We start from the raw sequence: 15840 nt of genomic DNA, 5'->3' as shown, positions 1-15840 counted from the left end.
ATTTTTGCACTGTGTCCACTTTGATAATAACTTATTGCCATTTTTACAAAGACTGAATAAAAGCAATATCATATACAAAGTTCCTAAAGTATCTAAGTGAAGTACCTTACATTTAAAGTGTTTAATGTAAATCTTGAACCTGTGGTTCTTAAAACTAAGAAAATATATTTTTCAATATAAAAACCTATTGACCTGGAGTAAGTCTTGGAGTGTGTGTTCCTTATTTATTGCCTGTGTGTGTGTGTGTGTGTGTACAACAAATGCTTAACACTACCCTCTGATAAGCCTACTGCTCGACCACACTACCACAAAATAGAGCATTAGAATTATCTGCTTTTGCCACTATCTTACCTTTAAGGGGAACCCTTGGACTCTGTGCACACTATTTCTTACTTTGAAATAGTATATACAGAGCCAACATCCTACAGACAGTGTTCTGGAATTACACTCTGGCCAGGAAGTGTAGCACTGACAATACTTGAACGATGGGAGGTATGCAGTATGGATTGCAATTGCATGGCATCGGATCTAGCTCCAACTGTCTATATAAATCCATGATGGTCTTGCAATTCAGACTCTGGTGGCTGTCTTACTTACCTCATGGCAGGATATCTGTTGAGAGGAGAGAATGTACAATAGGTCATGCAGTAGGCACATTGTGTAGTAGCACTTTCCTAACATGTAGGGGATGCGTAGCAGTGCTGACATAAACATTACAGACCATAGAAATATAGTCATTGCAGCACATTGGCTGAAATGTAAGTCCGGTAGGACATATGACACATATATATTACAAGATGTGTGAGTGAATGTGCAGTCCTGCGCTGATCACACATATGTAATTAAATCAACACCGAAATATCCACATATATACAGGCTCAACATGTCAGTCTCATGATTGTCCCATTATGTAGCACAACCATGAAGTCAAAACATTGGGTGACCCAGATATCGGGACGAATAGGTCTCTGACGCACTTATTTAAACGCATGCATCGAGTACAGGTCCCCAAAATGGCAGATGCCCAACCTACTGTTCTGGACAGTTGGAAGTGACCTAAGTCCTCTGGCGGAAGTCGTTATGGCAGTAGGTGGTCGCAATCTCTGTGCAATTTGTCATAGGTTAACATTGCTGCCTATGGAGAACTGGGGCCAATGGCGATGACCGCCAGCAGTGATGGTCCTATACGTGGCGGCCATAACCGTCATTTTCTGCAGTATTGCTCGCTTGACTCCTGACACTGTTACTAGCAAGACCTCCACCACGTGAGCTGCTGTGTACTGCTTCTGGGAGCCCTAATGCCACATCGTGCAGGTGATAGGGCCCCTGCCTTCACACAGGAAGAGCTGGAGAAGCTGGTAGAGGGGGGTCCTACCCCTTTAAGGACCGCTATATGAGGCACCAGAGGAACAGGTGAGTCCAATGCCCCATCCATGTTTGATTGGTGTTGTGCGTCGGCCATGTGAACTGTAGTTGGATTAGATGCATGCATGTGGCATACCGTACAGGCGTGTGTACTGAGAGGATTGGGTATTTGTGCTCACTTGCTGTTACAGTAGTGTAGTGTTAACTCCTGTGGTATGGGACATGTGTACATGACTTTCTCCATTTTTCTGTGTCCTCCATGCAGGTGAACACCCGCCAGAAGAAGGGGATCTGGAGTGCCATCGCCAAGCAAGTGCGGACCCTGGGGGTCAACAGCTGGCAGAGCACCCATTGTCGAAAGTGTTGGGAGGACGGAGATGCTAGACCCAGAAGACCGCAGAGACCCAGCTGGGAATGTCCTCCCAACGAGGGAGGCGTGCCGTCGGACCCTGACCTCCCCTAATGGCCTGCATTTGGCTTTACCCTGAGGTGGATGTGCGTTTGAGGGCAGCTCAGCAGCCACAAGGGGGTAGGTACTGACTGTTGGCTGGTATTTGTCTCTGGTTGTATGGTGTTTGCTGTCTCACTGTAGCTTCTGTGACAATGTAGTAGGTGACAAATGTTTGTAGACTAGTAGGATTCAGTTGGTACCAGCTTGTCAGTGTATGACATGTTGATCAGGCATCATGGTTAGCTATGTGTAAGTTTTGGACTCCTGTATCAAGACATCATTCTGATTGCATGTGGAGATGCTCAGATGTCAGTGCCACATTTTGCCCTATCCTGCCATTCCAATGGATGTGAGCTGGTGTTTCACCGTACATTGATTCAAACCTGGTCCATCCATCTGCACATGAGCATTAGTGGCTCTAAGGTGTCTGACTACTCCCATCTGTGCTGATCACCTTTTGTAGCAACGGGGTGACTCACTTATTTGTACAGGGTCCAAATATAACTATTACTGGTACAGATATGGACTCCATTTGAGGCTGCTATCTCATTTACACCACAGATATGGTCGGTGAAGGACAGTACATATCTGCGTTTCTTGTTGTACTTCCATTGTCCGTCCATCTTCATTCTATGGGGTATGTGAAGGTTGCAACGAAAGTACATTCTACTTTGGGCATCTGATTTGTGTATTTAGACTCATCATGCTTTTCCTTGTGAAGGGCATGTGGGCATTTCATCTCTGTCCCAAAGGAATGGTTCTAGAGGAGATAAGTGCCTTGGCAGAGCTAGCCTTTTACAATATGCTATGTCAATGCTATGTTTGACAATGCCCTACCAATTCCTTAGCAACTTTGGTAATATGCTGCCTACATCATGTCTTGATGGTTAATTGGGGCACAACATATGAAGTGGGACTATCTTGCTACCAATTGGCCTTGCGGACGTGTCCAGTCTGGTGAGGATTAGGTATTGCATCACTTATGTGATCATGAAATAATGGTTTTGTTGTACCACTATTTCTAAAGCAGGTATTTGCTATAATGCGAAATGTTAAATATGCACTGGCAGTCATGTAGGTTCATGTGTACATGTAATTTCCGTGTGCAATTTGTGTAGTCTAGAGTTAAGTACTGGTAATCACTTGTCCGGTATGGTGTGAATGATGATGGTTTACTTATGTTGTGAAGTCCTGTAACTGTAACTGCATGTCATGTGGAATGGTAGGTGCTTATGTCAATTGTGGCTGCCTCAAGTGTAGTTGTTGTGACACTGCACTCAATGATTGCCTATGGATGTTTCATTTGTGCTATATAGTCCATTGTAGCTGCACATGCATGTATGCAGTGATGTGGTCTATTTATGTTTTGTCTGCAGATATTCCCCTGTTAATGTCATGCCATTCCTGTACTCCAGACATGTATTCTACACATTAGCTAGCCATGTGATATGTATGACAGATGCTGTGTGGTCTGTGAATCGGGTAGTCTACACTATCAAGGGGCATTACTAGTGGAGATGGACTGGTCCGGTGTTTTCAGGACATGCATGATGTGTTGTGATCAGTCACCTGCTCTTCCAGTGGGTGATGGTGGTATGAAGAGAGATGTTCTGGAATATGCTTGATATTCCTACTTCTGTCAGGGCATGAGTAGCATGCTGGCATGGCTTTACAGGTGTTCAAATGGATTACTCCAGTCGTGCCAACTTACTTGGAATGTGATGTGGGTGTGAGGTTTGACATAAAGGGGTGGATAATTGTAACATGATGTGACATGGTGTAGAATAAGTGTAATGCAAACAGAGATAACCTAGCCTGGAGATATTTACCTACAGTTTTGCATTTTTACATGTTTGTATGTAAGGAATATGATAACCCTTTTTCTCCCTCTCTTTCTCTCTCTCCCTCTCTCTATTTGTGTGCATCGGGAGGTGAAGGAGATGGGGCACAGGTGAGTCGGATGCTGCTGGCCACGGGAGGTGGAGTGCTGCAACCACTGACAGCGAGGGACCCAGAGGCCAAGAGGGCGATGGGAGTGCCACGGGGGAGATCGATCTTCCCCATCTTGAGAATCCTCCTCCAGTGGACACTCCCTGGTGGTGGCGAACCCATCTGGGACCACCCCAGCACAGTCGTTGTCTGCCACCCCCTTACTATCACCGCACTCCCTGTAGTGCCACCCCCGTTGTTCCTGGAGGGCATTCACGGTGCACTGGCTGGCCTACAGAGATCTTTTCAGGCTCTGACCTCCACACTGACGGCAGCCAGTCATCCTTTGTCTTCCATCCCTCCTCCATCTTCTCTTCCCTTCCCATACGCCTCTTCCCCGCCCCAACCAGAGCACACAGTCAGACAAATATGCATCCACCTCAACAGCCAAGGGTTCCGCAGACAAACACAAACACCACAAGACCCACCACCGGCATGCACACAAACACCCACCTGCAGACACACCAACACCCAATACCTGAACAGACTCCCCCGCCACCCCACCTTCAGACACTACACCGGACACACCTGCAGATACCACACCGACATTCCCCGATGCAGCCACTACTCCTATCCTACCCAAGGAAACACAATAGCAGACCCACAGACATCCACCCAGTCACCACATCCACAGACACCACAACAACATGCAGCACTTCCACCATACCTGCAGTCAGCACCCCAACTGTCAGTCACCCATTCAGCAAGGCAGCTCCTCCATCCCCACTCTTCTTAAGACAAATAAATGCCCACACTCACCCACCCAAAAGACACCCAGCACACACAAGCATTCCTCGCACACACACATGTACCCAAAACATCCACCAAGACCCCCTACAAGGACTTCCAAACCCTTTTGCCAGGACAGTCCTCGTGTGTCGAAGTTTTTCCTCTCGGAGTTGACCCTTTTCCTTACTCCTCGCCCAGCCCTATCACCTCCAAGTCGTCCGCTGCTACCACCCATGACCCTCCCGCGCCAAGACGTTTACCCCTCCAAAGTGTTCCCTGCCGTCCCCTAAGCCACATCCAAAGCCCCCCCCCCAGTCCAAAGATCCACCTCCCAAATCTAAGCCCAAGCCCCTCCCCCCTCCCCCCTCCTCTACAAACTCCCTGAGGTGCCTGCCTGCCCCTTTAAGCCCCTACCAATGGAGGTAATTTAGCAGTCGGGAGTCAAGTAGGGGCTGTCAAACATGCCACCTGTGCATGTTGCACTTCCGTCTTTGGACTGGCTTAAGGGCTTTTATTTGTTGTACATAGTTATTTTTGGATTGTTTGATTTATTTATTTCCATACATCTGGGCCAACCAGTTGTTGGTTCCAACGTTATATATTTGTCCTGCCTTTCATTCCTCTTGGCAGATTATGGTCTTGAATGTTAGTGTTTTTGATGGTTGTGCTACCGTTTGTGTCTGGGCTGCTTGTGTGGGTGTGCGCTTTGCTTTTGTCCTGCAGTGATGGCTGGGTATGATGTGTCGGGCATGTATGTGTTTGGGACATTCATTTATGTTGATATTGTGGGTATTGACTGTGTTGGCATTTGTTATTTGGATTGTGGTGTGCCCTTGTGTAAGTGTGTGTATGATGATTGGTATGTCCGAACCGATGTGTGGTGTAATGTATGGCTGTGTGTACTGGTACAATGGTGTTACGTTTGGTGGTATTGTTTGGTGGAGGTGTGTGTTGTGGAGTTTTGACGATGTGTATGAGGTGTTGTGGTGGTTGTGTACTTTCCTGGTGTTGTGTGTTGTTGTGTTTGACAGTGCTAGTGCTGTGTATTTGCAGCTCAGTGTCTGCTTCCGTAGGTTGTGTTGACTGTGGTGTGTGTGTGTACTGAGTCTGTGTGTGCGTGTATGTGGCTGTGTGTGAAAGTGTCAGTATAGGAGTACGTGTATGTATGGTCATTGCCATCCGTACTGGATGCTTTGCGACCTTGGCATTATACAACAGCGACAGGAAAGTGTGTGTACTCCGGGTTGCTGCTGTCATCGCTGGTTCCGGAGTCGTTGGGCGAGTAGGGGCAGCGGGAAAACTTCTAGTGCGGGTTCCATGGCGGCTCCAGACAGGTTTGGCATCCTGAAGGCGAATATCTCCATTTAGACTGTTGGTTTCTGCCAGGGTTTCCATGGTGGTGCATCCGCGGCAGAAACCTTGGCGGTGTGCATCTTCGTAATCTGTCCAGCGGAAACATGGTCTCTGCTGGCCTGAAGGTGCCTCCCGCTGTCCGTGGCAGCCTGACCACACTGGCAGTGCTGGCGGTAAATTGGCTGTATTCTGTTGTGCAGACTGCTGTGGTCATAATTTGGCCGACTTCTCTGCCAGCATGTTAGCGGTACAACCACCACCGCCAACATGGCGGTCATGAAACCGCCAAACTCGTAATGACCCCCCTATATATTCTTCTGAGGAGTTTATCTCTGGAAACTTGGCAGACAAATGTTCCACAACAGGGAGAATTATGAACAACCTGTCATGGTCTTGGTAGTCCTAGGGGAATGCTACACCAGTATCACTGTAATTTAGCATATGCTGTGTAGTTGAAAAGCTGTCTCTAACGTTGACTGAAGCGAAGCTTGGTGTTTCACAAGCCATACGAGTAGACCAGTAAGACTCTATGGTTGGTTTGTGCAATATTTCCATGTTGAGCATCGGGCCCAATTTTTTTTTTTTTTTTTTTTTCAACTTCCCAAGTAAAGTTGGGAGTTCCCTTGCGCACCATGGTATGATGCCTCTCCCTCAGAATCAGTTTGGCATGCAAAATAATTTTTTACACAATTTCCTCAAAGAAGTCATGATCTAACAAAGCCACAATGGCACATTTAGAAGGGGGGGGGGGAGCTAGATCTCACTGATGGGACACCTTCCTGTAGCTACTGAGATGTTAGCCACTCGTGACTTAACTTGCCAGACATTGCTTGTCTTCCAATAGAGAAAGGGCTTTGGTGTTCAGTTTTATTTATTATTATTATTATTATTATTATTATTATTATTATTATTAGCTTTCTGCAGCTCGAGTTGAGGGCCCAGGTGGATAAAAAGCCAAGGGTAGTGAGGCACTGTTGTAAGAAGGCTCTCATGGACGAGCAGTTCTTCCTTTGAATTTCAAGCCAAAGGTAATTGCCTAGAGAGACCTCCCTTGCTGTTTTGAAGCCTTGATAGCGTTCATGAAGGCCACCTGCCAATCCCAGAGTTTTTTAATTAGGCCGAGCTCCAGCCTAATTTGTGCAGGGAACGTGCACCCTGCAGGTGGAAAATAGACCTGTAGCTTTTCTACACTGTTATCCAGCACCTTGCTGTCCCGACCACCTCAGAGCAGCGGTCACACAGGCCGGAATGGGGAGGACCTTAGCTTGGGCTAATTGCAATATTGGGGTGAGTGAAGCGCCCTTCATCATCCTTTCCAGTGCCCCTAGGTCGACTGCCATCGCTTTGCCTTTCCTCTTGACTTCTTCACTTTGTTCTGCAAACCTTCCACTGGGATTGAGTAGACTCCAAGGTACCTGTATGCATTAATAAGTGGTTCCCAACCTTTTGACTTCCGTGAACCCCCCCCCCCACTTTATCATTACTGGTAGCCTAGGACCCAGGCCTATACATTATTGATGATTTAAACCGCAAAACAGTACACAGAAACGAGCATTCCATCAAACACATACACAAATGGTGACATATTTTATTTAATTTGCAAATAAAATAAATATTACATTTAATAGGAAGGTTGGAGCTTTTTCTGAATTCCATTAAGGCTACACATCGTTCATACTAGATTCTGTTTGATACACCTGCATTGCTCCCACAAACCAGTTTAACAATAATAATTTAGTTTTTAGCCTCCAATTTCAAATTCCTTGACCTTTTATAGTACGTTTTAAAAGTTTAAGTTGTACATTTAGACACTGTGTCTATGCACCTTATTGATCTGGTATTATTAGTTCATTTTCTAAGCAGTCACTGACCCCCTAAGGAGGCTTCGCGGACCCCCAGGGGTCTCTGGACCACAGGTTAGGAGCCACTGTATTAGCTGATTCTATCTTTACGCGTCCCAGAAACCAATTATAATTGTTCTGTCTCTTTCCTTGGAGTGTTTAGGTTTGAGTCATTTTGAAGTTAATAGTCAAACCATTACTCTTGGACTATTGCAAGGTTGCATTCAGGAGTTATGGGGTTGTTCCTCAAAATTACTGGAAGACAATTCACCAGATGGTATTTCACCAGCTGAAAAAAAAAATCACTTCCGGAGTCTGTTCTATGATTCTGTCTCAGTTACAGAACTTGCCTCTGCTTCAGAAACTGCCTGTGGGCTTTCCTCTTTTATTTGAGTTGGGGCCTAGGTAGCTGCTATCCACCAAGAAGCAACCTCTGTTAACTAATACTTGCCTTCTCAAATATTATTAGTGTAGTAGTGACAATTTAGACAATAAAAAGAAAAGACAAATCTGATTTACCTGTCTTCATGCTGCAATGTAAAGTTCGCCAAAGAAGCTAAAAGAGAAAAACAATATATTGGGCTTAAACTTAAAATACACACAGTGAGGGAAAGGATATATTGCTGTTGTCGTACCTGGCATTTAGAGGAACTACTTTGTAAAAATGTGCTCTTTGTGAAAGAGAAGAATGCAGGTGACTCTCACAAGTTGGCAATTTGCCCTTCTGCCCACCATGGCATAGGGCAGCATGTCAGCCCTCTTCACCTATTGATCAGGTATTTTGCCATTGACATTTTACTTCCATCAAAACATAGCATCATGGGGCAATATGTCAGCCCACTTCAGCTATTAATGCCTCGGGACACATGGAGTGGCACTCACCTGCAGCTATCTCTGCCGCCGTCTGGTAGGGCTAATGATGTCAGCATGCCAACGCCATTGATTGTGGTGAGTTGAGGCAGGAGCGTACACAGAAGTAATTTCCCCATTCATATGTCTTTGTATTATCTTAATTGGGGAAAAGCTTCTGGTGCATGCATGCGATGTTTCCCAGCCCCCTGTGGCATGCACATTCCCCTCAGCCACACTACATAGGGTTTAGTGCAGCTGCTGGGAACACTCCAACACCTGCGTGTGATCGGTTAACTGCAGGGACACATCTGGATCTGTTCAATCTTTTGGTAAATAGGGAAAGAAGGTGAGAAGTAGTTCTGCATGACTTTTAGCAATGTTTTGGCTATTGTCCGGAATTAAAAATCTTCTTCAGAAGTGACTTTTCAGAGTTTTGTAATGCTAGAGAAATCAGTCAAATTTATTAAAGGAACTATGGTGGAGAGTGCATATTGTTTACCATCAGAAATCTTGTGCAGTCGAAGTGGTGTCTGATTGAGCTATTCAAGGAGAACAATATAATGTGCCTTGTTAAAAAAAATAAAAATAAAAAAAAATCCTAGTGCTCACGTGTGAAGTTGGGGTGCAATACTTCTGTGCTCACACCTCATCTCTGCCTGTTTTTGAATGAAGTAGGTACCCATCTAAATTGGCTTCATCTTGATGCCCCAAATATTTGAAAGCAGAAGACAGCAATATTATTATTTGTCAACGTTGTTGTTATATTTTCATTATTAGAATTGTCAATGCTCCATTTGTGAAACAGTTGACCAATAATGTTTCCAAAACCAATGTAGTTATTAGGAACACAGCTATTTCTCCTAAATTGTTTTGCATAAATGACCAGCTGGTTAAACAAGTGACTTTTTTTTTTTTTTTGGTTGTTCCTTTTGCTGTAGGCTAACATGGATGGAACTCAAGAAATACAACTGTCATATATAGGTGTTGCACTGTGGCTGTTTGATGTAAAGCCTTGTATGTGCCATACTGCAAGTTTAGAAGATAAAGGAAGTGGTAGCAGCAACTTAAGCTGCAGAAATATGGGGGTCATCTGGACATTTTGACTGTTAAAGCTGATTATAGTTCCTTAAGATCATTGTTAAAACTGGGCCATTGTACTCAGTTTGTGCCCGTGGACAATGAGCTTGGTATATACTCAATCGCTGATTTTTATTGCACTATGCCACGTAATGTATTGGCTTCAGCTGTAAAGGAACCTTAAGGCAAATTCATATATAACAGTCATTTATGAGGTTTCATCTCTCCAAGGAGCAACAAAAAATTGTGGTTTTGACATGTCAAGAACAACTTGAGGGAATTAGGACTTGAGCAGCTTTGGAATAACCATACATCTTCAAAATCATATACCATGGTAGTGATAAAAGAAGTACTGGCACATTAAACATGTGAAACGTCTCCAAACAACTAGATATGGTTCTCTGACCTTTTGGATTTTTTTCCCTACAAGCATAGTGTACATTGTGAGACATTTAAATATGATCCAACCTGACAAATGGTCTGTCTTGGATTTAGATATGCTACACTGCCACACCTGATTACATATCCTGGTGGTATTGTGAATGTATTTTGGAGTCAGAAAAACTACTTTATATTACCTATTACACTCGCGCTTTCTATCCACGAGGAGTGGTTACCCCCCCCCCCGTCCCACCTGTTTTTAGGAGATGTGGAGTCCATAAGTCTGCTGATGCCATAACTCTTTGTTATAGGACCAACGTGGAATGCTGTAGCCTCTGGTTTATGAGCCGCTTACAAGATTGCTAATCGGAGAAAATAGTATCTTTTTTTTTTTTTTTTTTTTTTTATATACTACTTTATTTCTGACTGTTATTGTTCAATCCATTGTGTTATTAGAGGGTAGTAGAGTACTGGTGATAGGCCTACTTTTAGAAAAAATTCTGTTGTTTAAATTCTTTAATTGTTTTTAACCTAGTTTGTAAATTATGAACTCAGTAATGTATTGTGTCTTAAGCAGAGTAGTTTGTGTGTTTATAGTTTGATATATTTTTCATCCAACTATTAATCTAGTTAATGGATGTGTGTTTAATCTTCCTTTTGGCTTCCAGCTGATAACAATGAAGATTGATGATATTGAGCTGCATCTCATTCTTTAAAAGTTGAGCACTGAATTAAAAAAAAAAAAAAAACCTTTTTCCATTGTCCTGTATCAGTTCTCCCATTAGAGCACCCTTTCACCCACCATCTATCCATTAAAACACATTGTCACTGTCCGAGTTCTTTTAATGCTGGGTATGTTGGAGCTGCTGTAATGCATCATGACAGATGTTGTTTGTGCTTGATTGTTGCTCACTGATAAGATGTTAGAATGATATTATTCTACAGTGCCACACTAACACATGATAAAAGCTTCTTTTCTTTTTTTTTTTTGCAGAGGGGGTGCATTGTTAACATCAACCAGTGGACCAGGCTTCCACCTGATGTTGCCTTTCATAACATCTTTCAAGTCTGTACAGGTATGTGGTACCTTTTCTGGGAATGCTGAGTGCAGACATGCTGGTTTCTGCTCTGTTTTCGTGTCTGCAGTATAGTTGTGTGTTAGTTCATCATAGTGATTATGTACCTTCTGCGTCGGGCCGGAGGCATAGGGCCAATACTTCATGAGTAACTGCCTTAAGATGTCCGAGTTTATCTTTTCAAGCAATTTCTTCATTGTATGTATTCATACCTTTGGTTTGGTGAGGCTGTTGTAAAGTAAAAGGAAGTGATGTTCTGCAAGAGCACCCATCTTGGCCAAGACAGTAAAAAACATTTTAAGTTACTCTGTACCTGTAATTGTTGCGCTTCAGCTTTGGAAACTAAACCCATAAAAGTGAGTTCATTGAGGGGGTATTTTTGATAGTATGAGTGAGTACTGTTGTCAGTACTTATAGACACAGGCATTGCTGTGCAGCTAGGGAATTTCCCATCCAGTCATTTTAGGATCAGAAAGCCATCTTCCTTTTAGCTAGAACAAGCTTCTCCAACGAGTAGCTTATGAGCTACTGGTAGCTCTTCAGCTGCCTATATGTTGCTCTGCTATGTGCAGCCCAGTTTACTAAATTAAAAGTTGTTGCTTGGTTGGATTAATATATGTATACCAAAATTGAAAATCATGCATTTGAGACAAAAATGCATGTATTTTCTAAGCTGATGTTTGGGGAAAAAATAGTTTTTTTTTGCAATATAGTTTCAAAGCTGCGAAATCGTGCAGCTTTGGAGAGATCTATTATTAATATTATTACCTCAGTGCCACTGGCACTACAATTACGGGTGTTATGTGTTAATCAAGGAGAGGCATTCCACTTTGATAAAGCCTTTTTAACATTACTGCAAACAAACCTCACTAATGCACTGAGGTGTTGACAATCTTGCCTTGGGTGGTCACTAATGCAATCTTGTTTGATATGCTCACTATTGAAACACCAATAATGGAAGTTCAGAATTATTTTCACTGAACTTAAATGGCTCCTATTAAAGGGAAGGTAGGAGACCCCTAAGCTAGAATGTCTCATCCAGTCATCTTAGTATCGTCAATTACACAGCACTTTAGACAGTTGTAGGTCATGAGTATCATTCCCTTTCATCGCAGTATTATAAAGTGTTAGATTTGGATGCAGTGTGACGGGAGGTGGAGTTGTATTCACCTGTTTCAACTCACTGTTTTAATGTTGATTCCATGTCTCCTCAGAGCACACTACAAACTGATGAGGTGAAGAACGTTCCCTGTGGAACAAGGTGAGATGCCAGAGGATTCCAAACGAGCAAGACTGCATAAACTTTTTTCTTATTTGAATAACCTGATATAGAGATAGTTGCGTTATTCTTGCTTAGCAGCGTATTTAATTTTTGCCCACCAAGTGGTCCTTCATTTCTTCTTATCGTGGTTGGCCAGTGGGTGTAGTAACTTATTAACTTTAGCCAGTTTTAAAGGGCTACTGAAGTAGGTGGCACAATCAGTGCTGCCGGCCACTAGTAGCATTTCATTTACAGGCCCTGGGCACATATAGTGCACTTTACTAGGGACTTATAAGCAAATTACATATGCCAATAGTGGGTAAGCCAGTGTTAACATGGTTAGAGTACAGTGCACCTGCGCTTTAGCACTGATTAGCAGTGATAGGGCTCTTAAGAGTCCAAAACCCAGCAAAAATAAAGTGAGCTAAAAGTGGAGGGAAGAGGCAAAAAGTCTGGGGATGAGCTTGCAAAGAGGGCGAGGTCCGGTAGTGAGCATAGCAAACGAAGTGTAAGACCTGCCAGTGTAGAGCAGTAGTTCATAAGAAGAGGTAAAAGGAACGAGTGAGCAACTTGGAGAAGAAGAGCGCAAATTGAGAGGGGTTGAAAGTGATGACAACAATAGGTGGGAGAGAGATTAACAGAAGTGGTGAGAGAGAGAAAAAAAAACAATGAGTGTGAGAATGAGAACCAAAAGGAGGAATAGGCTGAGGTGAAATTCTGTGAGCCAGGCAGGAACTCTGACAGTTTTCCAGTGAGTTGTTGCCTAGAAGGATGTTACCAGAGCTGGATTGGTTGTTGTAAACCAACCAAACCTCCTGGCACAATTCTGGTCACAGTCTCTGTAATGTAGGACTAGTTTGAACAATTGTACCAGGGCTGATTTTGGTTGCCAGTCATTCCTTGCACGCTGGCTCGGCATGCACCTTTTTCTTAAATCTATATGCTAGGCAGAAATTGATATCTGTAATGCATGCAGCTGCTCAGCGTGCCCTCAGTTTCAGCACCTGGTGTTGAGGCAGTCTAGTGTTGGTGAATCTCAGGTCTGTGAACTTGAGTTCTAAAGCGAGGTTGTAGGAAGTTGGCTCTGTATGCACTATTTCAAAGTAAGGAATAGTATGCACAGAGTCCAAGGGTTCCCCTTAGAGGTAAGATAGTGGCAAAAAGAGATAATACTAATGCTCTATTTTGTGGTAGTGTGGTCGAGCAGTAGGCTTATCAAAGGAGTAGTGTTAAGCATTTGTTGTACATACACACAGGCAATAAATGAGGAACACACACTCGGAGACAAATCCAGGCCAATAGGTTTTTGTTATAGAAAAATCTTTTCTTAGTTTATTTTAAGAACCACAGGTTCAAATTCTACATGTAATATCTCATTTGAAAGGTATTGCAGGTAAGTACTTTAGGAACTTTGAATAATCACAGTAGCATATATACTTTTTACATAAAACACAATAAGCTGTTTTAAAAGTGGACACAGTGCAATTTTCACAGTTCCTGGGGGAGGTAAAGTAATGTTAGTTTTTGCAGGTAAGATTGGGGTTAAGATTGGGGTCCAAGGTAGCCCACCGTTGGGGGTTCAGAGCAACCCCAAAGTCACCACACCAGCAGCTCAGGGCCGGTCAGGTGCAGAGTTCAAAGTGGTGCCCAAAACGCATAGGCTTCAATGGAGAGAAGGGGGTGCCCCGGTTCCAGTCTGCCAGCAGGTAAGTACCCGCGTCTTTGGAGGGCAGACCAGGGGGGTTTTGTAGGGCACCGGGGGGGACACAAGTCCACACAGAAAGTACACCCTCAGCAGCGCGGGGGCGGCCGGGTGCAGTGTGCAAACAAGCGTCGGGTTTCCAATGGGAGACCAAGGGGTCTCTTCAGCGGTGCAGGCAGGCAAGGGGGGGGCTCCTCGGGGTAGCCACCACCTGGGCAAGGGAGAGGGCCTCCTGGGGGTCACTCCTGCACTGAAGTTCCGATCCTTCAGGTGCTGGGGGCTGCGGGTGCAGGGTCTTTTCCAGCCGTCGGGATTTTAGAGTCAGGCAGTTGCGGTCAGGGGGAGCCTCGGGTTTCCCCTCTGCAGGCGTCGCTGTGGGGGCTCAGGGGGGACAACTTTGGTTACTCACAGTCTCTGAGTCGCCGGAGGGTCCTCCCTGAGGTGTTGTTTCTCCACCAGTCGAGTCGGGGTCGCCGGGTGCAGTGTTGCAAGTCTCACGCTTCTTGCGGGGATTGCAGGGGTCTTTAAATCTGCTCCTCTCGATACAAAGTTGCAGTCTTTGTTGAACAGGGCTGCTGTTCTCGGGAGTTTCTTGGTCTCTTGGAAGCAGGGCAGTCCTCTGAGGATTCAGAGGTCGCTGGTCCTGGAGAAAGCGTCGCTGGAGCAGGTTTCTTTAGAAGGCAGGAAACAGGCCGGTAGGACTGGGGCCAAAGCAGTTGGTGTCTTCTTTCTTCTTCTGCAGGGGTTTTCAGCTCAGCAGTCTTCTTCTTCGGTAAGTTGCAGGAATCTAAATTCTTAGGTTCAGGGGAGCCCTTAAATACTAAATTTAAGGGCGTGTTTAGGTCGGGGGGGGGGGGTTAGTAGCCAATGGCTACTAGCCCTGAGGGTGGGTACACCCTCTTTGTGCCTCCTCCCAAGGGGAGGGGGGTCACATTCCTATCCCTGTTGGGGGAATCCTCCATCTGCAAGATGGAGGATTGCTAAAAGTTAGTCACTTCAGCTCAGAACACCTTAGGGGCTGTCCTGACTGGCCAGTGGCTCCTTGTTGTTCTCATTATCTCCTCCGGCCTTGCCGCCAAAAGTGGGGCCGTGGCCGGAGGGGGCGGGCAACTCCACTAGCTGGAGTGCCCTGCGGTGCTGGAACAAAGGGGGTAAGCCTTTGAGGCTCACCGCCAGGTGTTACAGCTCCTGCCTGGGGGAGGTGATGGCATCTCCACCCAGTGCAGGCTTTGTTACAGGCCACAGAGTGACAAAGGCACTCTCCCCATGTGGCCAGCAACATGTCTCGAGTGTGGCAGGCTGCTAGAACCAGTCAGCCTACACGGGTAGTTGAATTAGGTTTCGGGGGGCACCTCTAAGGTGCCCTCTGGGGTGTATTTTACAATAAAAAGTACACTGGCATCAGTGTGCATTTATTGTGCTGAGAAGTTTGATACCAAACTTCCCAGTTTTCAGTGTAGCCATTATGGTGCTGTGGAGTCCGTGTTTGACAGACTCCCAGACCATATACTCTTATGGCTACCCTGCACTTACAATGTCTAAGGTTTGGCTTAGACACTGTAGGGGCACAGTGCTCATGCACTGGTGCCCTCACCTATGGTATAGTGCACCCTGCCTTAGGGCTGTAAGGCCTACTAGAGGGGTGACTTATCTATACTGCATAGGCAGTGTGAGGTTGGCATGGCACCCTGAGGGGAGTGCCATGTCGACTTACTCGTTTTGTCCTCACCAGCACACACCAGCTGGCAAGCAGTGTGTCTGTG

At 45.0% G+C, this 15840-nt stretch overlaps 1 protein-coding gene across 2 annotated transcripts in view; it reads left to right on the top strand.

The window, feature by feature from the left end:
* The window catches only part of ERLIN2 (ER lipid raft associated 2), a 307636-nt gene that overhangs the window by 48551 nt on the left and 243245 nt on the right, over positions 1-15840 (top strand). For both annotated transcript variants that reach the window (XM_069213801.1, XM_069213802.1), the window contains exons 3-4: positions 11033-11114; positions 12329-12375. In XM_069213801.1, the coding sequence (XP_069069902.1) occupies positions 11033-11114; positions 12329-12375 (129 nt within the window). The remainder of the gene's footprint in view (positions 1-11032; positions 11115-12328; positions 12376-15840) is intronic.

Source organism: Pleurodeles waltl, chromosome 11 (assembly GCF_031143425.1).
Source record: "Pleurodeles waltl isolate 20211129_DDA chromosome 11, aPleWal1.hap1.20221129, whole genome shotgun sequence".
Lineage (NCBI taxonomy): Eukaryota > Metazoa > Chordata > Amphibia > Caudata > Salamandridae > Pleurodeles > Pleurodeles waltl.
The sequence above is the reverse complement of the archived record's forward strand: the minus strand, read 5'-3'. Positions and strand labels throughout refer to the sequence as shown.